This window comes from Camellia sinensis, chromosome 6 (assembly GCF_055761805.1).
Source record: "Camellia sinensis isolate YWXY chromosome 6, ASM5576180v1, whole genome shotgun sequence".
In the NCBI taxonomy this organism is placed as follows: Eukaryota; Viridiplantae; Streptophyta; class Magnoliopsida; order Ericales; family Theaceae; genus Camellia; species Camellia sinensis.
Genome location: NC_138966.1, coordinates 127,674,193 through 127,698,709, shown reverse-complemented (window position 1 = coordinate 127,698,709; position 24,517 = coordinate 127,674,193). Strand labels below are relative to the sequence as shown.

Below are 24,517 nucleotides of genomic sequence, written 5' to 3'. Positions count from 1 at the left end.
AGGCGAAGAGAGGTCTCAAAGTGAGTAAATCTAAGGATCTTTGAGTGAAAAAGTGTTTTTTGAGATAAATAGAGAGTTTCACGGTTTAGAGGGAGAAAGAAAAAGGAAAAGTAAAGAAAAGATCAAGTGGTGGACCTATTTATAGTACTAAGTCAAAATAAAAATAAACCCCAAAGCTAACCCAAAAGATCTGATCAAAATCCTCAAAAAGTAGGGCCCCAAACCGACTAAAAATTTGGAAAAAAGTTCGTAGGTGTCGGCCCTTGCAGTAGAGGTGTCGACCCTTATGAAAAAAAGCTAGAACACTTATGTTTGACAGCATGCAAGGTGTCGACCCTTCCCAGACTGATGTCGACACCAAATTTCAGCAAGCAATTTCAGGACAAGGGTCGACCCTTCCCAGACTAGTGTCGACCTTTGCGTCCAATAACAAAAGGAAGGTGTTGATACCTCCAAGACCGATGTCGACCCTAGAACAAGATTTTTAGGTTCTCAAACAACTTTTTAACGTAAACGAGCGTGAACGAGCAATTCCCAACAAGTTTAAATCAAATTATACTCATCCAAAACTAAGATACAACAACCCAAAGATTCAAAATAAAATAAAAGATTCAAATACACTTCCCAAATGCTTTGAAGGACACAAGTGCAACATTAATTAATATGGAATGTTTATCTAAATTTGAAATTAATCTAAATCATAAATGTGAAATTTGTGTTGAGGCAAAACTAAGTAGAACTTCTTTTCATTCAATTGAGAGAAGTACGAAATCACTTGAATTAATTCATAGTGACATTTGTGATTTTAAATCAATTCAAACTAAAGGTGGGAAAAAATATTTTATCACTTTCATAGATGACCATACTAGATATAGTTATGTTTATTTAATTCGAACCAAAGATGAAACTTTGGAAACTTTTATTCAATATAAGAATGAAATTGAAATCAATTTGGTAAGAAAATTAAAAAACTTAGAAGTGATAGAGGTGGTGAATATGAATCACCTTTTGGTGAATTTTGTAAAGAACGTAGAATAATTCATCAAACCACCGCAAAATGGAATTGCTGAAAGAAAAAATAGGACTTTAAAATGAATGATGAATGCCATGTTAATAAGTTCTGAATTACCCCAGAATTTATGGGGGGAAGTAATACTTTCTGCTAATATTCTTAATAAAGTACCCGGAAAGAAAATAAATCAAACACCTTATAAAATGTGGCATGGGAGAGTAGCATTCTACAAATACTTAAAAGTGTGGGGGTGTTTGGCTAAAATGGCTATTCCTAGTCCTAAAAAGGTTAAGATAGGTCCTAAAACTATTGATCGCATATTCATTGGTTATTTCAAGAATATCAGTGCATATCGGTTCTTGATTCATAAGTCAGAACATTCTGAAATGCATGTAAATACTATTATTGAATCTCGGAATGCATCTTCTTTCAACAGATATTTCCAAATAAAACTAGACAAGATACTAGAACTAATAAAAGATCTTATGATGCCATTACTAGTCCTAATAAAAAACAAGATCAAAAGTTAGATCAAAATGAGGAAGAAGAACCTAGGCATAGTAAACGTGCTAGAATCTCAAAATCTTTTGGTCTAGATTTTTTAACATTTTTGCTAGAAAATGAGTCTTTAACTTTCCAAGAAGTTATGTCCAGTCCTGAAGCTCCTTTATGGAAAGAGGCTGTAAATAGCGAAGTTGAATCCATCTTGCAAAATCACACTTGGGAATTGGTGGATTTGCCACCAGGTTGTAATCCTCTTGGGTATAAGTGGATTTTCAAGAGAAAAATGAAAGCGGATGGATCAATTGACAAATACAAAGTAAGGCTTGTAGTTAAAGGATATAGACAAAATGAAGGCTTTGATTACTTTGACACATACTCACTAGTTACTAGAATAACATCCATTAGAATGCTGATTGTCATTGCATCTTTGAACAATCTAGAAATTCATCAAATGGATGTGAAAACAACTTTCTTAAATGGTGAGTTAAATGAAGAAATTTACATGGAACAACCAGAAGGATTTTCTGTTCCATGAAAAGAAAAGAAAGTATGTAAATTGGTTAAATCATTATATGGTTTAAAAACAAGCGCCAAAGCAATGACATGAAAAATTTGATAAGGTAATGATATCAAATAGATTCAAAATTAATGAATGTGACAAATGTGTTTATATTCAAAACATAAACAAATGTTATGTTATAGTATGTCTTTATGTAAATGATATGCTCATCATAGGTAGTAATAATGATATGATTAAAACTACCAAAAAAATGTTGAATAAATATCTTGACATGAAAGACATGGGGATTGCAGATGTAATACTTGATATGAAAATTACCAAAACATCAAAAGGTTATGCTTTGTTACAATCCCATTACATTGAGAAAATACTTGACAAATTCATCAAGGATGATGATCATCTTGCTACAACACCTGTGGATGTTAATTTGTTTCTTTCTAAAAATGTACAGGAAAGTATTTCTTAATTAGAGTATGCCCAAATTATTGGAAGCTTAATGTAGTTGATGAACTGCACTCTTCCGGATATAGCTCATGTAGTTAGTAAATTAAGTAGATATACAAGTAATCCAGGAGTAGAACACTGGAAAACAATTATAAGGGTTCTACGATATCTCCGATTTACTCATAACATTGGGATCAATTATACTAGATATCCAGCAGTACTTGAAGGATACTGTAATGCAAAATGGATATCGGATACTAGAGACTCAAAATCTACCAGTGGGTATGCCTTTACTCTTGGTGGTGCGACTGTATCTTGGAAATCTTCAAAACAGACTTGCATTGCTAGGTCTACTATAGAATTAGAGTTTATAGCTTTAGATAAAGTTGGGAAAGAAGCAAAATGGCTTCGTCATTTCCTTGAAGATATTCCAATGTAGCCAAAACTAGTGCCTGCCATATGAATACATTATGATAGTCAATCAGCAATTGGTAGAGCACAGAGTCATATGTATAACGGCAAGTCGGAACACATTTATCGTCGATGTACACCGTGAGACAACTACTCTCTAATGGAATTATTTCCATTGAATATGTGAAGTCTAAATACAACATAGTGAATCCACTAGCCAAAGAGTTAGCAAGAGAGTTAGTTGAGAATTCATCGAGAGGAATGAGACTTAAGCCTATTAAATAAGTGGTACCACAACGGCAACCCAACCTAGTTGACTGGAGATCCCAAGATCTAGATTTAAAGGGACAATCGAGTTATGTATGACTCATAAGGATCACTGGGGAGTCAAACTTCTACTTATTTCTATGATGAAATAGTGATGTTTGTAACGGTTTAGGTTAAGTAATACTTTTAATGATTCTTATATCTAGGAATACCTAGTGGAGTATGGCAGGATACTCTTCATAAGAATCACCTATATGAGTATGAACTGGCCCGTTCTATCAGATTTGTGAAGGGCTACAAGTCTTTAGAGCACTCATGAAAGACCAGGTTGTTCAGTGCCAAAATGAACACAATAGTGAGAGCTAAACTGTGTCTGGAAATATTCTGTGTGAGTTTTACTGTCTTGATTTACACAAATGATTAAACAATTCAAGACATCATGTTCACTGGTTAACTAGTAAACCTGATAGTGTCTCACAAAGGAAGGTTCAAAACCAAAAGCTACCTATCATTTGCAGAATATCTTCGATTTATGTATTCTTAGTAATAAGATCATGTTATTTCATTTTCTCTCAGTCAAATTCCATTCATGTGGGGAATTGTTGGAAATTATAATTTTTTATAGGCTTATTTTGGGCCAACTTTAAGTCCAAATTTGAGTGGGACCCACATGTTTTTTGGGATAGGTCCAAAGAGGTGACATGTTCCATACCGTATGGTAAGTCACATGGTGCAAACGGTTCGTCATAACCATTTATGAGTGAATGGAAAGTTGACGTCGTTTTCGAATTCGTGGAATGACAATTAAAAAGTAAAATGTGGGTTTTATTGAAATGATTGTCCCACATTGAAACTTTAAGAAATCTTGTATGTGTTTATAAGCTCTAGGTGAACAAACTTGGGTTGGGTCCTTAAGGGGCACCCCAAGTTTGTAGAAGAGAGGAGTTATGGACAAAGTGGGCTTTGACTCAAACCACCACGTGCGCGTTACCGCCGCCTGCCGTGCCGGGCGCGGGTGTGGGTCGGGTCGGTTATAATATTAATTTTTTGGACACAATTTAGTTTTTGAGGGAAAATTATTTTTTTTGGAACAAAATTAACTCAAATTTTGCGCCAAATTTGAATTCAAATTTCCTGTCCAAATAGTGCCTCTTTCGATTCCATTTTCCAGCAGATTCAAATAGATTTTTTAACCTGTTTACATAGATTGCACCAGACAGATTTATTTCTTCCCAGACAGATTCAAAACTGTTTCAAATAGATTTGAATTTTTACACCTATTCAGTTTGAATATGTAAAAGCAGACCCTTTATTTAGTTTTTGCACCTATTCAGTTTGAATCTATTTAGTTTGAATTTTGCACCTGTTCACTTCAATATGCATTTGCCTATAAAAGCAAACCCTCTTTTAGCAACTTTTTGATTCCAAAAATTCTCTTATTTCCTTCCTTTGTGCTCTTATGCATATATATTCTACATATTGTTTTTAGAAAATTTTTTGAGAATATAGAACACAGGTTTGGTTCGTCGTACAGATTATTTAGAGTGCTACTACAATTTGTGTAAGATCGTTGTATCTTGGGAGATAGACGCCATTTATCCGTAAACACTGGAGTGGGGCGAATCTATCTTAAGGAGAGAGTGTCACATACTCGACTTGATCATTTTTGTACTTTTTCGTTTCGTTAAATAAATTCTGTAAGTAATTTATTTTTATTTGTTTGATTTGGTTTCAAGTTATTTATTTTACACAGAAGATTATTTCAACAATGGTGTCGAAAATTGAGCACATATACATATACTGAGAATCTTTTTTTTTTTTTTTTGGATACATCAGAAAGGATATATTAAGAATCAAATACATATGCAAATATTCTAGCGAATCATTGAAGAAATAATGATATTTCCTTGAGAATTTTCAATATAATCCCATTTTGTATTTTCGACAAATTGTTTGATAATTCTAGAAAAGTCAAGTACCTAGACATTTGTATTAATTTCATCTTTAGGGGTTGTTTGAAAGTTAGTAATTTAATCAAAAATTCAAAAACTTGTAAAAAAAATAAAAAATAAACTTGTTTTTGGTTTTCTAAAAACACTTTTCAAAAAATTTTACTTTATTATTTTTCGTATTTTTTAATTTTTACTGAATTTTTTTAATATTTTAAGTAAATTTTTTTTTTAAATTTTTAGATACACCTAACATCAATACACATAAAAGTATAATTTTTGTGAAAAAATCTTTTAAAATTCACTAAATACCAAAAAAAAAAAAACGAGAATTCAATATATTTTTCGTATTTTTATATATTTATTAACTTTTTAAAATATTTTTTCATAAATTTTTTACTTTTTAGATACATCTAAGTACGGTGAATCTAAAAAAATAAAAAAATACTTAAAATTTTAAAAATATTCACTAAAAACAAAATAATACGAAAAAAAACTCAATTTTAAAAAAATTTAATCCAAAAAATTAAAACCAAACACACACATTGATATTTTCTTTACTATTTATAATTTTTTTTTTTGTGAAAAGTAAAAAAATAATTCTCCAACATTCTCTATACAACTTTTACAATATATTTTAACTGAAGTGTTATAAAAAGGTCACTTTTCAAATAAATTTTTTTTTTTGGTTGTGTTCAAATCAACCCTTAATCACCTTTTATTACCAAAAAAAAAAAAAAAAAAAGCAAGTAAAAAAATTTATTTTTAATAAAAATATGTAGCAATGTTGATCCAAAATATCTCGGGTGTTCAAGTTGGCCTCATCTTACGTCTTAACTAAGAAAGTGCGACACAAACCATATAATAACGTACAATGAGCCAAAGATTTAAAAGAAGAGTCTCGAGTGGCGACCAAGAAAACGAACCACAAAACAAAATAAAGTAAAAAATAAAAACAAATTCAAACAAAGAAAATTAATTTCTTAAAAAAATACATATGTAGCCTGTTCTTCATACGTTTGTTCAATTCCTTGCCTCTCCAAACCTAACAGAAATTCACTCTCTCTCTATATCTGCCCTAATATCACACTCCATTCCCATCCCAATCTCTCTCTACACTTCACCAACTCTCTCTGTCTCCATTGCATCTCTCTCTCTCTCTCTCGCTCGCATTCACAATAGATACATACATACTTTGACGGTTATTTGAACGGTTGGGTTTTCTCGGATCCCTGTACGGGTCTACCCCGTCTGGCATATACGTCAACCTCACAGGAGGGAGGTAGGGTTGATTCTGTCTTTGTTTCTCTCTCTGCATCGCTTTCTATCTCTAGGATTTGTTTGAGACTCTAGGGTTTGGAAACTCGCAATCTAGGGTTTGTGATTGAGGTTTTTTTTATTATTATTCTTGTTCGGTTTCAATTCACTTTCATCGTAGTCATTGGTCTATACTCGAACTTGAACCTTGCACGAAATGAGGGTCTTGCGAGTGTTTTAAATTCGTCTCCAAATCCGTCTTTTTTATTGAAGATGGAGGGGTAGGGAAGCTTTTAGTAGTAATCTTATGTTGACATCTCGGTGGTGATGACACTTGTTATTGCCATTTCTGCTGTATTCGTCATCTGGCAACTTGTCTTGTTTAGATGGACGGAAATCTAGGTTTTATTTAAATATTTTTTGGAACTGTTTGAGGAATTGGGGGCAATTGCGAAGTAAGATTGGTTTTGTAGGGAAAAGAAATTTGGGGGTTTGTTTCTGGATTTCTTGTGAAATCGAAAGATAACAAATTTGCGGGTGAAGGGTTAATATAAAGGCAAGCTAGCTGTTGTTTGGTGTTATATATGATCATGTTCACTTCTCATGGAAAAAAGTGAACCCACATTAGTTCCAGAATGGTTGAGAAGTACTGGAAGTGTCAGTGGGGGTGGCAATTCAGCCCACCATTTTGCGCCATCTTTGCTCTCAGGTAGTGTTACTGTTGCCGTTGTTTTGTTTTGCTTTGCATTTGATTTTGTTTTTACTCTGGTTTTTAGCATTTAGCATTTTTCATGTTTTTTATTATTGTAGATGTTCTTTCTCCAAGAAGTAGATGTTCTAGGAGTGTAAGTGATAAAGATACTCCTGCTTTGAACCAAACTTCTTCATCCAATTCTCGCCGTAGTTCAAGCAGTAATGGTGTTTCAAAGCATCCATATAGTAGTTTTAGTAGAAGTCATCGTGATAAAAACCGTGACAAAGGGAAAGAGAGGTCTGTCATTGGGGACCTCTGGGAACATGATTGTTCTGATCCATTAGGTGACATCTTAATTAGTAAGGCTGAGAAGGATGCCTTGAGGCGTTCTCATTCACTAGTGTGTAGGAAACCTGGTGAGGTGTTACCTCGAAGAGCAGTGGACTCAAAAAATGGTGGTAGCAACACTGGCATACTTTCTGGAGGAATACTTGTTAGCAGCATCCAGAAAAATGCCTTTGAAAAAGATTTTCCCTCTCTTGGAACTGGAGAGAAGCAAGGAGTGCCTGATATAGGAAGAGTTTCATCTCCTGGTTTGAGCACGGCTGTACAGTGCTTGCCTATTGGCAATGCAGGCTTCATTGGTGGCGAGGGGTGGACCTCTGCTCTGGCAGAGGTGCCCAACATAATTGGCAGCAATAGCATGGGGCCCACAAGTGTGTTTGCAACCCCATCATCTGGGGCATCGAGTTCTATGGTAGGTCTTAACATGGCTGAGGCATTGTCACAGGCTCCATCTAAAGCTCGTACTACCCCCCAGGTAACTGTTAATTCTTCCTGGATAATTTGTAATTAACATCCAAGGCCGGTCTAAGGGGAGACATTTTTCTTAATCTGCAGCTACCGGATAAGACTCAGAGGCTTGAGGAATTAGCTAAAAAGCAATCCAGGCAATTAATACCCATGACACCCTCGATGCCCAAAGGCTTGGTAAGAGCACTTTTCGTATTTGAGTTTCTTCGATAATTTTTCCTGTTCTCTGAATGGACCATCTTAAATTTTACATTTTTGTTAAACATATCTGATATAAAGCTCAGTTCCTGAGTACGAATACAGACACACATATGCCAACACAAATTTTTAAAAATTATAAGATATACATATGAGGAACATGCATAATATATAGCACTTGTTTATTTTGGCCTCTTTTTGTGTGTGAATGGCTTCTCCTTTTAATGACCTATACTTCAATTTGTAGGGATTGGAGAGCCATTTATAGAATGTGAGAATGCATTTTTTCTTATGAATTAGTGAATTTGGTTAATGTACATTGAATTTTGATCAGTCTTAAATTTGGTATTGCCAGGTTGAGTCACTAAGTTTTTGAGACAGAAAATGAGACAAACTTCAATTTAACCCACTTGTTTTACTCTGAACTTGTTTTTTATTTACTTTAGGTATCTCATATTCATGAATCATGAGGTTAAAATCCATGTATTATTTCCAGGATTCTACCCAGATTCTTTTTCAATGCTGCGGGTTCAATTTATTAGAAAACAAATGATCAAGTGAAAAAAAGGAAAGAAATTCAGATGCATACTTTTGTTTTCTTCACGTGATGCTTTTAATTTTTTAAGTAACAAGACACCCTTTATCCAAGATAGTGTTGGTAATAGATATAGATGCATACTTGCTAACACATAGACATATATGTGTGTATATATATATTATTGTTTCTATGTCACATTTGTGGTTTTGTATTATGCATAAATTTTGTAGTTTCCATGTCTTCTAATTGTGTTTGTCTCCATACACTATGAATTTCGTTGAGTGGTTATTTTGTTCTTCTTGTTTATTTCTTTAATTCTTGTGTTGGGGAATTAAGGGGTGGGTTTGTGTGTATGTGCATGGGTAGTGGTTATTATTAATGTTGGTGTTATAAGTGCAATGTGAATTACCACAATAATGTGGGTGAAAAGCATGAACACATAATTGGTGATCTTTCAATGATTTATATGTATATTACAACATGTTTAATTTCATTGATGGTATTGTAGGGGATTCAATTTTGCTACTTGGTTTAATTTCATTTTGTTTATTAGTCGATATACTCGTGTCATTATTGATGAAGCTCCCATTTTCAGTGGTATTATATTGCCTTGGCTAGTCATTGTTTTGAATGTTATCAATCATTTACACACTCTTGGTGGGTGACACTTGGCCACGTACGTTTTATTACAAAATTTTCTTTTTTTCTTCTTTTTTTGGCTTTGTATAAATTCTTTATTCTACTCTCTTTCTTTTTTTAGCTACTCCTATATATATCTTTTTTGTAGACTGGTTATTATTAATGTACATGCTGTAACTTATCTGTACAAAGTGGATTACCACAATAATGGTTAGTGAGAAGCATGGACACAAAATTGATGTAGGGGAAGAGTGTAAGTTCCTTTTTGTGGATCGAGGCACAGTGTGCACCCAAGTAAGGGAATGAGGCCTAGGGATTATGAGGTTGGGTATTTTTAATAAAGCCCATTGGGGAATTGGTTATGGAGATTTTCATAGTTATTGTAGAAGGGTGGTAGTGATTAAATATGGTACTTCATGGGGTATTGGATCATGGGAGGGGCATTTGGTAGGGGACTCAACTAGTTTGAGAAGATTTCCTGAAAATTTCATATTAAAGGTGAGGTGGGGTGAGGTTTTGGGGCCACAAGGGGTGTGGAGATGAGTAATTGGATATATTTTCCCTCAAATTTTCTACTAGCTATTAATAGAGAAACATTGATGTGTAGTGATGTCTTCTGGGACATTGGGCTGAGCAAGAATTTGCCTATTGGGAGGAGGATCAACTATCTAATCTTCTTTGCCTTCTTCAAAAGTACAGGGGCATTGGCAATGGTGAAGATTCCTCGTTGTGGATTGGAAATAGCAAAGGGAGATTTGATGTAAAGTCCTTCTATGGAGCTTTATGGGGAATAGAGGTGTGACTTTTCCGTTGGAAGTATTTAGTTTGTTGGAGCCCCTTCCAAGTTTGCTTTCTTTGTATGTAATTCGGCCCATGAGAAGATTCATATGGTTGACAATGTCATTAGAAGATTGATGAGGAGGCAGTTTCTCATTTTATTTTTTTTTTATATTCACTTTTGGGTGCCAATTGTTGCATTGTTTGGCATGCAATGGGTCTTTAACAGTGATGTAAAAGGGGTTATAAACTTATATTTGATTGGTGGAATGGTAGTGTTGGGAGATAGGGGTTGAAAACATGGAGGCTAGGCTCCTTTTGTTTTTTCTGGAACTAAATCGCCTTTTTTTTTTCTTCTCTCTTTGAAAAAAAATTCTGGCCATTATTGATAAAATTTCAATTTTCACTTGTATCAAACTGCCTTCACTAGTCATTTATTCCAACCTTCAGTTTTAGCCAAAAAGTCACTATAAGTTGTCACATCACTATCTCTATTTTTTTGCATATCTTTTCGTAAAAAGTCAAAAAGTTACTAAAATAGCCTGTTCCCAAACGAGAATCATCAATCATTTAAACACTACTGGTGGTAATGTTTTATCCCTTTTCCTGGGTCTTTATAAATTCTGTACTTTTTTCTTACTACTTATAATCCCTATCTTTTTTTTACGAGTTATGGTGCAAATTTGCTATAGTGCAACATTGTCAAAGCTGATTCTCTAGGCACCCTATGCTCTTAAGTCCTCAATGCATTTGCATGGGTCCATTGAATGGAGAACGAGCATGGCAAGAGTGAATCTGTGGGGACTTTCAGTTGAAGCCAAAACTTATTGGCCTGTTGAGGCTTTCTTTTAGCATATGACAGTTGCTTTTGTATTGTGATACATTCTTTTGGTAAAAATTTAGGTGCAAATGCAACTCCGACAACAAGACAAGCATATTAGGAGGAAGGCTAGATATGATGAAAGTTTTTTCAAAGTCCATGTGAAACTTTTGTTTGTTTTCCCCCTTTTTTTTGTTTTTGTTTTTGTTTTTGTTTTTGGGGAGGGGGACATTTACTATTGAATAGTGGCCCTGTTTGGTGGGGCTTATTTTCAGCTTATTTCAGCTTTTAACTTAATTTAAGTTATTTTGATGTGTTTGGTTCAGCTTAACAATACAGTTTATAGTTTTTTGTAAGTCAAAAATCAACTTATTCTTTGAGTGAGAGAGGAGAAGCTTAATTTATAAGTCAAAAATCAGCTTAAGTTCACAGCTATAAGCTATAAGCTGTTAGGTTATAAGTTATAATCACTTTCCCAAAACTCTACCAAACGGGCCATTGTAGTGAACCAGCGATGAAACTGTGACCAGCTGAATTAAAAGCTGTGCTTCTCATCTCACCTAAGAATTGTTAATCAGTTATATATGTAATTACCGTAGTTAGATTAGATGGTGCCAATCTTCAAATGTTCTTTGATTTGATTTTGTTTATTTTGATTATATTGTTTGTTTTGATCTGTGTGAAGTCTCCTTTGTTGATGTAATCATCCAAAGTTATTGGTATCTCTCATTTGTTTATATATGTCTTAAGCTGGGAATGGTAGAAAATAATGTGGTATCACCACAAAAACTGCCCGCAGTATCCTCCCATATTGATTGAACGGAGAAGACATCATCTTGTAGGATTGTGCAATCTGTTATAGAAAAGGAACAAATCTTTGTTCTGTGGCTTTATTGTGAAAATTACAGTTATGCAAGTGTTGTGAAAAAAATCATTAGCAAGATGTGATTTTTCTGATACATAATTGAACCATTATTCTTTTCATTTTCTTGTTCTATTTACACGTGTCAATTCTTGGCTAAATTTATGAGAATTGTTTTTTGAGCCATCTGAACTTTGTGGATACTTGTAAAAGCTGGGAACAGACTATGTTTCCCTATTTGAAAAATGGCAATAGTTTATGTTGCATTTACTTAGTTAATTTGGTTCCATAGATTTGATGGCGGTGTTTGGGAAGCCAGATTTGGACTTTTTTTTGGCTAAAATCCACAAAAAGATAAAATAGGCTAAAATAGCCAATAAGACAATATTACATCAAATCCATAATCATTTCACTTTTTCTCGCACAAATATCACATCTATTTACAAAAAAATCCAACACTCTTTCCAAACACAAAAATTTTTGCCTGCTAAAATAATCAAAAATTAAAATAGCCTACTAAAATAGCCAACTTCTCAAATGAGGCCAATATGTTCCAAGTTAGTTGTTTACAAGAATAATGCTATTTGTACTAATTAATGTACTAACTAATATACTAACAGATGATGTGACATAATTTTAGAGATTTTGGGTAGTTGTAATTTATATAATAGGTGGGGTCAGTAATAATGACATAACAATAGTTGGTACACTAGTGTGTACATTAATTGGTGCATGTAGCACCATCGTGTTTATAGTTTTTACCTCATCCAAGAAGCACAGACACATGGCACGATATGGACATGCCGACATGGAAATTTTCAAAAAGTATAGGACACAACATTGACACATATGAGATGTGCAAAATTTATAGTTTTTATATTTTTATTGTATGTCATATATAAGGATATATAGTTATTATGTCATATTATATATGTGAATATTTGAGTCAAATATAATAATTATTGAAGTCTAAAGGAGGAGAATATATATAAATTTACTTTGTCTTTGTTTTATTATTGGATTTCAAGGTTATTTTATTTGAACTCGTAATGTGTCTCATGTGTGTCCGAGTGTTGGGAAGTATCCGGACGCGACATGCTACTTTCTTAGAAGTGTCCGTGCTTCTTAGGGAGAAACAAATGGTTTGTATGATTATTGAATAACCAATTAGCATCTGCCTTGTGTTTTCAGGTTCTTAGTTCTGATAAATCAAAGTCTAAAACGGTGGTGAGAACCAGTGAGATGATTGTGGCTTCCAAGAGTGTGCAGCCGCAGCCCCACTCATCCCAACTTGCTAATCAATCTCTTCGTGGTGGACAAGTCAGATCTGATGCTTCAAGGTCATCTCATGCCGGGAAGTTTCTTGTACTCAAGTCAGTGTGGGAGAACGGTGTCTCCTCTACGACAAAGGATGTATCTAGCCCAACTAACAATGCCAGCAGAGTAGCAAACAGTCAGCTTGTTCCTGCTTCGGTGGCCCCTTCTATTCCTTTGAAGAGCCCAAATAACTCAAAGCTTTCCACAGTTGAAAGTAAGGTAGCTGCTGTGGCTCTAAATTCTGGATCTTGTGTGGAAAAGAGACCCTCCCTGTCTCAGGCTCAAAGCCGGAATGATTTTTTCAATCTCATGAGGAAGAAAACATCAATGAACACTTCTTCCGTCCTCCCAGATTCGAGGGTGGCTTTCTCGTCTCCCACTGTGGAGAAATCTGGTGTAGTAGTCGAGGGAGTTAGTGCTCCTGTAAGTCCTTGTGTTACTGAGAACGGTAGTGAAGTGACTAGCAATGGGGATATTCATGAAAGGGAGAGAAGTTTGTGCCTTAACAGAGCAGTTTATCCAGATGAGGAAGAGGCTGCATTTCTTCGTTCTCTTGGTTGGGAGGAAAATGATGGAGAAGATGATGGCCTTACAGAGGAGGAGATCAATGCGTTTTATGAGGAGGTAACAAGCTCTACTTTGATGTAGTTTACAGTGCCCCCCAGCCCCCCTTCAAAATTCTAAAAAGTAAAAAAAGAATGCTTATGTGGCTGCTTATAATTATTATTTTTTTAATATTTTATTTGGAGATTTGTGTCGGAGTGTTTGGTGCAAATTCTACTTACAATTTATGAGGCAAAAATAACTTCAACTAAGCTGAAAAAACTGATTATTGAGAAATGAGGGAAGAGTTGCTTTTAGATTAACTGGACAACACTGTTTATCGCCTTCTTTGTTTTATCTTTTTTATTTGGCTGGTCTAAGTGTTTTAGTGTGCGATTAAATCCAGTTGGGGTTATCTTCAAATTCTTGACTTCATGGTCAATAGATAATTTCCGGATCCTATTAGAAACAAGGATTTTACAGCAATGTATACGGGTTTTATTTTTTTTATTTTGATTAGTTGAAATGGATAAAGCATTTTACCCATTTTCTGTTTGTTTTTTCTCTGATACAGTGCATGAAACTGAGGCCATCCTTGAAACTGTGTAGAGGATTGCAGCTGAAACTTCCAATGCTTACTGAATCTCACACGACTGGTTCAAGCAGAGCATCTTCCGAATTGAGCTTGTCTGAATCTGAAACCGAAGCAAGAATCTACTGATTTCTCTCACGTACAGTTACTGGAAAGTTACAAGTTTTGTTGGCAGATGATTTTATTTCTCTCTTCTTTTTTTTTTACCACATCTCTTTGTTTTGGAGGAAAAGCTGCTGACAAGCAGGGGCATGAAAGCAGTGGATAGATCAGATATGTTGTCTGCGGTTTGAACGGTATTACAATAAGTTACAGAAGTCCCCATATTGCCTTCTAAAACTGGGGATATTTTTTTGGGTTTTTAAGGCTGGCTAGAAAGATGGTAGGTTAGGGGGATGATGAGTTAGTCTGCTGTGGGCGACTTTGGGTAAATTTTTTTTCCTTTTTCTGGGAGACGGAAATATTTTAGCCAGAAAAGCTTTGTGGTGTTATTCTGGCCAGTGGTCAATTTTACAGGGAAAAGAAATAGAAGGCATGAAGTTCTTTCTATTTTGTGTTTTTTGGGTTTCTCTTTTTATTGCTTAGTTAATGTTATGTCTTTTTATTTTTTTTTAAAGTCTTTTGTATATGGCGGCCGTTCATGACGGCGGCAACTGATTTAGAATGAATCTGATGGTAAAAGAAGAAATCAGTTGAGAAAAAAAAAAAAGGTTGGAAAGATGAAATCAATCATTTGATGGAATCACATTTGCATTAATCCTTAAACCAAGAGAAACAATTGAAAGAAAGTTTGGGCCCCAAGAAAAATACTTATGTATATTTATGTTTGTTTTCACAAAGCTTATTGAACTTAAAACCATGGTCTTTTGGTACCATGGTATTTATGTTTGTTTTCACAAAGCTTATTGAACTTAAAACCATGGTCTTTTGGTACCATGGTCAGTTCTTATTTATAACTGTTTTAATTTGTTCAATACAAAAGTAAGGTTTTAACAATGTAAAAATGGATAAACAGGGCTTATGTTGGGATAGAACAGCCCCCAGTTTTGCTCAATCCCATTAGGTTTTTGATTCTCGTTGAACATTGCAAATATGAATGTGTCCATGATCCCGCCAGGCTTCCTCGGTGTCCCTTGCCTCGTGACATGGTTCAGAAGGTTTCTGTTGTATGTTTGCGCATTGGCTATGCTCGTGTAAGGACTGTTCCCAGCAGTTGGCCAACCGGTCTCTGACACAGCAATGGGAACACTGCCTGCACCGATCCTCTTCAATGCCACGTAGTAAGCATCAACCATGGCATCAAAGAGGCTGAAGTACTGGAATTGCCCATCTACAATTGGTGTTCTTGCACTGAACATGGCATAGTCTAATGAAATGTGAGCTGGGTCTGAGGCATAGGCGAAATATGGGTACACATTGAGCATGATGGGTGCACCGGTTTGCTTCAAAACAAATGTCACATTTCTCATCACTGCAGTTGTTTCACTAGTGAAGGCTCCTGCAGAGGGAGGGTAAGAACTGGCTAGGATTATAGAAGTGACTGTGGTCACCTTTATCCCGGTTAGGCCGATCGATCTGAGAGCATTCTGGATGTTGATTATGGCCGGTGCAACGTGTGTGGCATAAGGTCCCGGGATTACCTATAACATTCCGGCAGACATCGGTTAGGTAAGAAAAGTTTGTAAGTGAGTTTGTAAGGAAAGTGCCAAGTTTGGCATGATTGAAAAAAGATAAAAAGTCAAAAAGTCACTATCCTATTTAAGTCACATCATCTTATTTAAGTCACATCACCTCTCTAACACATCACTTCAAACTCAATCTAAACTCAACCCATATTTATTAAAAAGTCAAACAGTACACTTATTTAGTCTTAGAGAGGTGATGTGACTTAAATAAGATGATGTGACTTAAATAGGATAGTGACTTTTTGACTTTTTGTCTTTTTTAAATTTTTTAAATTTTTTTTTTTTTGTATAGCATTTTTCTTAGGGTTTTGATGCAAACTATTCAAATTCAAAACTTACGTTATGAAAATAATGGTTTATGCATGAGTTTATTACTGAGGTTGGTTTGGGGTGTTCTAAAAAAGTGTACTTTTTGTCTTTTTACGAAAAGATGTGCAGAAAAGTAGAGAGGTGATGTGATGGAAAAAAGATAAAAAGATAAAAATATGAGCTTCCATTTGGATTTTCACCCTGTTCATTTCATAAATAAAATGAAGATCTCTATTTCATTTATTAATAAGATTGTAGCACGTCATCAAAATATAAAATCAACAGTTTATAATTATAATATCATTATAAGTTTTATCTCCACCCTTGATTGTTTCTTAAGTTAGGGTTACTTTGACAATTATTTATTTAGAAGTTTGTTTGTTTGTTTTTTTTGTGGATAGTCCAATGTTTGGTTGGAAAAATGAAGATCGGACTATTAGTCCCAATCCCATGGGAAGGGGTGTGTGGGATAGAAATGGGAGAATTGAGCCAATCTCTGATTAACTAGTTAAATAACAAAATTAATCCTCAAGTATATATAAAATTTCTTTCTTTCATTTTAATTTTTTTTTAAACATGTTGAATTATTTTAGATTTATGTAAATTTAATCTCATGATATATAATAGTATTCTCTTACTTTTTTCTTTTCTTTTTTGTATTAGCAAAATCATAAATGTAAATATATTTTTAATGTCGTATTTAAATAAATTAAAAGTGTTTTTTGAAATAAAATAAAATATATTTCAAATAAAAATTAAATTAAATATACTTTAGATTAAATAAAATATATTATACTTCAAATTTAAGTATTGTCATTGTAAACAATTTAAACAATATAATTCATAATTTTTAAATCAAACATGAGATTCATTAAAATAGTCATTTCCATACATTTAATCCCATCAGTAAATAAACATAGGATACACATCATTTTTAGTGAAATAATTTAGGGACTATGTATTCCAGGACTATCAGTCTGTTGTATTACAATCCCCAATTATCCAATCTATCTAAATAAACACGATCTTAGATCATGTAAAACTATAAGTACCTAAAAAAAAGAGACTTACGTGTAAGTCCTACTAAGTGGACTTATTGTCTAATAGGTCCTATGATAATTAATGAAAATTTTCATCATGTACTATTAAAAAAGTCACTAATTGTTAATTTTCAGCGACATTTTGAAAATTTTGTTACAAAAAATGTAACCAATTTTAAGTTTTAGCGACAGTTTAAAGAAATTATCACAAAAAACGTTACTATTTTTTGACTTTTAGTGACAATTTAAAAAAATCGTTAAAAAAATTACTAATTATAAGTTTTAGAAATAAAATTTATAAAAATCGTGACAAAAAAAAGTCACAAATTATTAATTTTTAGCTACTTGCAAAAAATCGTCACAAAAAATTATTTTTAACGACGATTGTATTACGTCTTATTTTCAATAGGACTTGATGATAATTAAATCCAATTCTTATGATCTGTTAGTAGTTTATCCAAAAAAATTGGCACAAACTTACCCAAAAAAAAAAAACTGAAAACAAAAAAATTCAAAATCAAATGACTCTTTTGACCTTTACCCAACAGGGCCTTAAAATTAAAATTGGTTGACATGAATCTTTTATTGCCATTGATAATGGAATGGAAACGTCCTCAAAATGTTTAACAACTTATTTTGAAGCCGTAAAGACCTAACTCAAAACACAAATGGTTTTGGTGGTATTTGTGATAATCTAAATAAGTATATTTTTTAATTTTTTATGAAAATATATTTAAAAAAATAGAGAGGTGATATAACCTAAATAAGTATATTTATATAAGTTATGCCAAACACTCCTTATTACGATTTGGCATGAGTGGGATAGAGTATTACCTCATTGCCTAAAGTGATCCAATTGAAGTTGACATTGTTTCTGTAAGGAGCTACATTGGTGTTAACCCATGAATTTGCAGCAGCTTGGCTTGAAGCAAGGCTCGGTAAATCTTCATTTCTGGTACCAACTGAGACTCGAAGATTTGAACCTCTCAATGCATCAAGAACTTGAGGGCTTGGATCATAAATCCTGAGGGATTCAATTCCACACCTCTTGTAAAGGTTTATTACATCTCTTGGAGCTGGAAGATTGTTTCCAAGCCTCCCATAGTCGACCCCGATGTGGACGGCATCTGCAATATCACAACAACAATAGTTTTGTTACGAACATAAAAATCGATAACAAAAAGCTTTAGTTAAAAATACAAATCGATAACAAAAAACTCTAGTTAAAAATACGCATGATTAGCCTTGAAGAGTTGAGAGCTTGAAGCTAAACTTGTAAATACGGAAATAGAAAAGAAGAGATATTATTCACTACCGTTAATGCCAGTGACGTGACAATGGCACAAGTGGACACACAAGGACTAATTTTTTGAAACAAAATATATAATTTATTTATTTTTTATTGTATGAATATATTTTGGAGTGTTATTTTGGTGTTGCAGATCGATTCAACTTGTTTGGTTTGATTTTCCAATTCTTAAAAATTAGTTTAGTGAAAAAAATTATTAAAAGATAAAACAAACTCAATATTTTTATTTTTATTTTTATAAAAAAGAGAACATAAAATTTGAAAACAAAATTAAATAGAGTGATTCCAATCGTTTAGGACTAGCTTTTTGTAAGTTTTGTTTAAATTTTAAAATTATAGAATAATTTTTGAAGAGAAAGAAAAGAAAAGTGTACAAATTTATTTTATTAAAAAATGTCATTTTCATTTTTCCCTCTTTTAATTATTCACGATTCAAACACAAGGGTAAGAAAAGCTTAACAAGAGAAAAAAGGATAATCCCATTTCAATTTTTTTTTCCAGGTCCATCTTGCGTAGAATGATCTAACTAATAATAATAATAATAATAATAATAATAATAATAATAATTTTCACTAAAGATAAAGACCAAAAAAACAAAAAAACCCACCAATTTATTTATTAATTTTTTGTACTCTTTTGGTCTGTCTAAAAATGTAAAAAATATGAGAATTTTTAAATTATTTTTTATAAAAAAAAACACAGTAAAAAGTCAATTTTGGACCTTCAAATAAGTGTCAACAAGATAATTTAGAATAGGATTTAGACTAGATCGTGTTGTTGGGTCCATGGGGTCCAGTACTGGTCCTGTTTCAATAATTCTAACCGTTTAATGTGTAAAGCTCGTCGAGTATTTTATACTTGTAAAAAAAATCACATTGATTGGATATCGATAGCTACTTGATCAGATCAGATTTCTGTCACTAATTTACTTTGAAAATCATATTTATCGTTGACAGAAATATGAAATACTCGACAAGTTTTACGTATTGAACAGTTCAAATTATCGAAATCGGATCCAACAACATATTCTAGTCCGATTTCAAACTAGAAAGAAGGCTGGTCATTTGAAATCTTACCAGCAAAGAGAAGTAATTGGGCTGTTATTATTGACACAAAGATGAACGAGTGCTCCATCATATATCTATGGTCTAAATACCTTGCTAATAACAAAATGCACATGTGAAAATTAGTTTGAATATTAAGCTCAATAATGCAAGAGGCTAGGGAGATCATGTCATATATACATTATGCTGGCCTAGTTTTTGGAACCCTTGAGTGTGAAATCAATGAATCCATCTCATTAAAGGGTTTCCTAATTAAGGCCTCATTTGGCCAGTGATTTTTTTAGTAAAAAAGTAATTAAAAAAATTAAAAGGTCAACAACCATATGAAAAAGTCAAAAATTCTCTTTTCTCTCTACTTTTTGCACATCTTTTCGTAAAAAGTCAAAAAGTCATCCCAAACATACTAGTTTTTTTTAGCTCATATTTTAACCAAATAGTTAAAAAATTACTAAATTAATCTGTTCCCAAACGAGGCCTTAAGAGTAGTGATGGTTTCCTAATTAAGTTATGAGTAATGATATATAAATAGAGAGTTTGACTTCTCTTAAATTATTATTTTAATTTGAGAAAGTGTTTGGATTTACCAAGTTTATTTTAGAATTGATTTAAGTGATTTGAATAGTTTACTTTTTAAGATTTGTTGAGTAGAATATTAATGTAAAAAATCAAGATAATTGGATATCGATAGTTATATGTTTAAGTCATATTTGTTTTTAAAAAATAGATTACAAATATAATTTCAAGAATCGTCATCTATTTTTTGTAATACAATTTTGATTCAAACATATAACTACCGATATCCAATCATCTTGATTTTTTAAATAAATATTTTACTCCACAAGTTCTAAAAAATGAAAGATTCGAATCACTAAAATCGGTTCCAAAATAGAATTATTAAACCCAGACGCTTTCCCATGTTAAGATGAGCAATATGAGAGAAATTTAACCCATAAATAAAAAGGGTCCAGCTTGTCTCAAGTTGAGATCAAGACTGGATCCGTCTAGTCCGGCCCATGGGGTCCATTTTTGGGCATGTTTTGATAATCCGAATCGTTTGATGTGTAGAACTCGTTGAGTACTATACGCTTGTAAAAAATCACGTTGATCGATATCAATAGCTATGTGATCAAATCAGTTTTGTATAAAAAAAATAGACGGTGAAAAAATTAACGGTTGATAAAAAACTGTTTTGTTCACATAGCTATCGATATCCGATCAACGTGATTTTTTACAGATATATTGTACTCGATGAGTTCTACACGTTCAACGGTTCGAATTATAAAAACGGGACCCGTAGTGGGCCATCACGGACCCAATAGCACGGTCCAGTCCGATCTTGGATTGGACCAAAGCCACTGCCAAATAAAAAATATATAATATAGAATGATAATAAATTTTGATCCTAATTTGTAGAATCTAGAGTCTAGAATCGTTTAGGAATTATCTTTAAAGGACTATTGTATGCAAATTGAGAGTTGTAAGGGTCAACTTTTAAGATTAGGGTCCTTAATTTTTAGAATAAATCTATGTGTACATAATTTAAATATAGAATAAGACATAATTCTTTTATAAGGGGTGGGGTCTACATGTGGGGGATTCACATGTGAGACCTATCTCTTGTGAAAGAGTTGTGTCTCATTCTATATTTAGATTCTGTATTCTTAGTATTACCGTAATTTCCGAGGTTAATAAACTTTAGATTTCACAATTTTTAAGAAATGAATTTATTAGAAAATCCTATATCAAGTACTTGTATCTTAATTACTTCATAAGATATTTTTATATTCCAATAAATTCTATTATTTTGAACATTTAATCTATCAAATCCTAATTCTTATATTTAAGAAAATTTATAGACAATTTTATTGTAAAAAATATTTTTTGAATCTTTAGCAACTTGGTGTGCACTATTTTGGACTATTGTGAATGTTCCATGCTATGAACATCCACACTGTCAAATTTATTTAATGTGAATGTTTACATTATGAAAATATTCACAATCAATGTGAACATTAATACGCGTTTTATCCTATTATTATTAGGGGTGTTTTGGTAACTATGTTGACTTATTGAAATATAAGAAAATAATTTAAATTAAGTAGAATATAACTAAGTGAAGAAGAGTTTGTCAATAAATACCATTTTTAATATTTAATGTTATATGTTAGGCCTCTTAAGTTTTTTACCTTCTAAAATTGTAATGCCGTTAAGGGAAAAAAAGAAGCCGCCATGGTAAGTGCTCATACATGTAAAATATACAAAGGTCCCCTAATTGTCTACGTCAATTTTTCATTTCAAAAGAAAACTAACTAATAAACTATCACTCGGATTTTTCATTTTGATAAACTAACCGTTAAAATCTGATGACAATTATAGTTGTCAAATTTCAAGCTCCTTGGAGTTAAAAGAGTTTTCTCATCCATATATTTACATTTATATTTCTTATTTGAAGTACATAAAAATATCTCCACATCTAATTGATTGACATGAAATTTAGCATGTATGATGCCATATATGTAGTCTAACAATTAGTTTATTTTTATTTTATTTTATTTTATTTTATTTTTTATAAAAAAAAGAAGAGGCTTTCCCCTTCAAACTTTTAATTATTTTTCATGCATTTTTATGCCCAATGATCAAATTAGGAATTTGGTGTATAAATTACCCCACCTTCATGAAATATTTTCTCAATAACACTAGTTAGGTTTTAATGTCGGGTAATGTTAGAGATACAAATTTTTTCACTAAATAAATGACTAAATGTCTCACATGAGTGTGGGATCTACAATTTGTAGACTCCACACCCATATGAGATATTTAATAATTTATTTAATAAAAATTTCAGAACTTATAGCATTTTTCTTTGATGCTCCTCTTTCAAATCCAAGCATATCCTACTTTTTTGCTAAAGTGTATATAGAACTCTCCTTAAAAATATGTATGATTAGAAGAGTTGAGAGCTTGAAGTCAAATTTGTAGACACGAAAATGGAAACAACAATGTTAGGTGATTCGAAAAATCATGATTCGAATAGCTTGAAACATCCAAAACGATGTCGTTTTGGGTATAAAACGACATCGTTTTGACACATTTGAGCTATTCGAACCACAAAAATTCAGGTCACCAAACATTTTTCAAATGAAAAAGGGGAGCAATTATTTAACACCATTAATGCCAGTGACGTGACAAACAATGGCACAAGTGGGCAGGCGAGGACTAATTTTTTGAAAATGAAATATAATTTTTTTATTTTTTATTATATGAATATATTTTGGAGTGTTATTTTGTCGATTGATTCAACTTGTTTGGTTTGATTTTCAAATTCTCAAAAACTAGTTCAGTGAATCAAATTATTAAAGGTAAATTACAAGTACATCTCCTGATTTTCAACTTGTTTGGAGTGTTATTTTATTTATTTTTTAATTTTTTTAAGTTTGTCTTGCATGGAATGATCTAGAAAGTAAAAAATAATAATAACAAAAAAGTTTACTAAAGGTAAAGACCAAAAAAAAAAAAATCCTATTTTTTGATTTTTTTTTTAAATACTTTTTTGGTCTGTCTAAAAATGTAAAAAATATTGGAATTTTTTTTGTAGCTTTTTTAGTAAATCTTATTCTTAAGACTTATATTTCATCTAATCTATATTTTTTTGAGTATTCTTTAGGTTCTATTTGGTGTAATATAACCAAATCACCATTCTAACTTTCTACCATTGTTTGTATTTTAAAATTAATATATAATAAAAAATAATAACAATTCTTTACTAAAAAACAATTCAATTTCAGACCCACATATTTGTGGAGAAGGGGGTACTACTGTCCTTTTGTGGGAGTTCTTTCTGATTATTTTTTGATAATCTGAACCGTTCATATTATAGGCTTCATCGAGTATATCATTCATACAAAAAATCAATTTGATTGGATATCTGTAGCACTATAAACAAAGCATATTTGTTTATATAAAAATTAACGGTTAACATAACTTTCATAAATTTTTAAAAATAATTAGGATCTAATCACAGGGTTATGACTATCCGATTAACTTGATTTTTTATAGGAATAATATTATGGACGAATTCTACAATATGAACGGTTCAGATAAACGAAAAACACTCGAAAAAATCTCTCACAAGAGGGCAGCAGTTACTGCTGTGCCTTGAGGCACAGCAACACCCCCTTGTCCCATATTTGTGGGTTGACAAAGATAATTTGGAATCTTACCAGCAAAGAGAAGCAATTGAGTTGTTGTTGCTGACACAAAGATGAACAAGTGCTCCATCATCTCTATGGTCTATATAATAACAAAATGAACAAGCTAAAATTAGCTTGTATATTAAGCTCAATAATACAACAGGCTTGGGAGATCATACGATTATATATACGTAATATGCTGACCTAGTGTTTGAAAGCCTTGAGTGTGAAATCAATGAATACACTTCATTAATGGGATTTTTCTAATTAAGTTATGAGTATATATAAATAAAAAATGTTGATTTCCAGCAGGTTTTTGACAATTAAAAAATATCCAGAAAATCTGTTCCCTTCCCTTTTGTTCTCTTTTTGCATTATTTATTATTCTTCATATTATTTTTTTAGGAGAAATATTTAAGAGAGTATAGAATACATGTTAGGTTCGCCGTACAAATTGTTTAGAATGCTATTACAATTTGTAGAGATCATTATATCCTGGGAGATAGACGTCTTTTATCTGTAAGCACCGTATAGCGGAGCGAATATGTCTTAAAAATAGAGTGTCACACACTCGACTTGATCTTTTTACATTTTTACATTTCGATAAAATAAATTCTGTAAGTAATTTATTTTTTGTTTAATTTATTTTAAATTATTTAATTTACACAGAAAATTAGTTCAACAACATATGCAGGAGAGAGTGAACGCGTAGCGTTGTAGAATCATCTACAGAGCAATCTTTGATTCATTAGTTGCAAAGTTC

General features: G+C 32.5%; 2 protein-coding genes across 2 annotated transcripts; one reads left to right on the top strand and one right to left on the bottom strand.

Moving 5' to 3' along the window:
* Positions 1-5,276: 5,276 nt before the first annotated feature.
* On the top strand, positions 5,277-14,706 carry LOC114305724 (uncharacterized). The gene is made up of 5 exons (XM_028250861.2): positions 5,277-7,073; positions 7,175-7,878; positions 7,959-8,048; positions 12,897-13,646; positions 14,140-14,706. Exons 1-5 carry the CDS (start codon positions 6,968-6,970, stop codon positions 14,284-14,286), a joined length of 1,797 nt encoding a protein of 598 aa, XP_028106662.2. The 5' UTR covers positions 5,277-6,967; the 3' UTR covers positions 14,287-14,706.
* A 356-nt stretch (positions 14,707-15,062) lies between these two features.
* LOC114305759 (glucan endo-1,3-beta-glucosidase) lies at positions 15,063-23,845 on the bottom strand. The gene is made up of 3 exons (XM_082876429.1): positions 23,785-23,845; positions 18,026-18,318; positions 15,063-15,797 (listed from the first exon to the last, which is right to left on the bottom strand). The coding sequence occupies exons 1-3, from the start codon at positions 23,843-23,845 to the stop codon at positions 15,147-15,149; spliced, it is 1,005 nt and encodes a 334-aa protein (XP_082732555.1). The 3' UTR covers positions 15,063-15,146.
* Between the last annotated feature and the right edge of the window lie 672 nt (positions 23,846-24,517).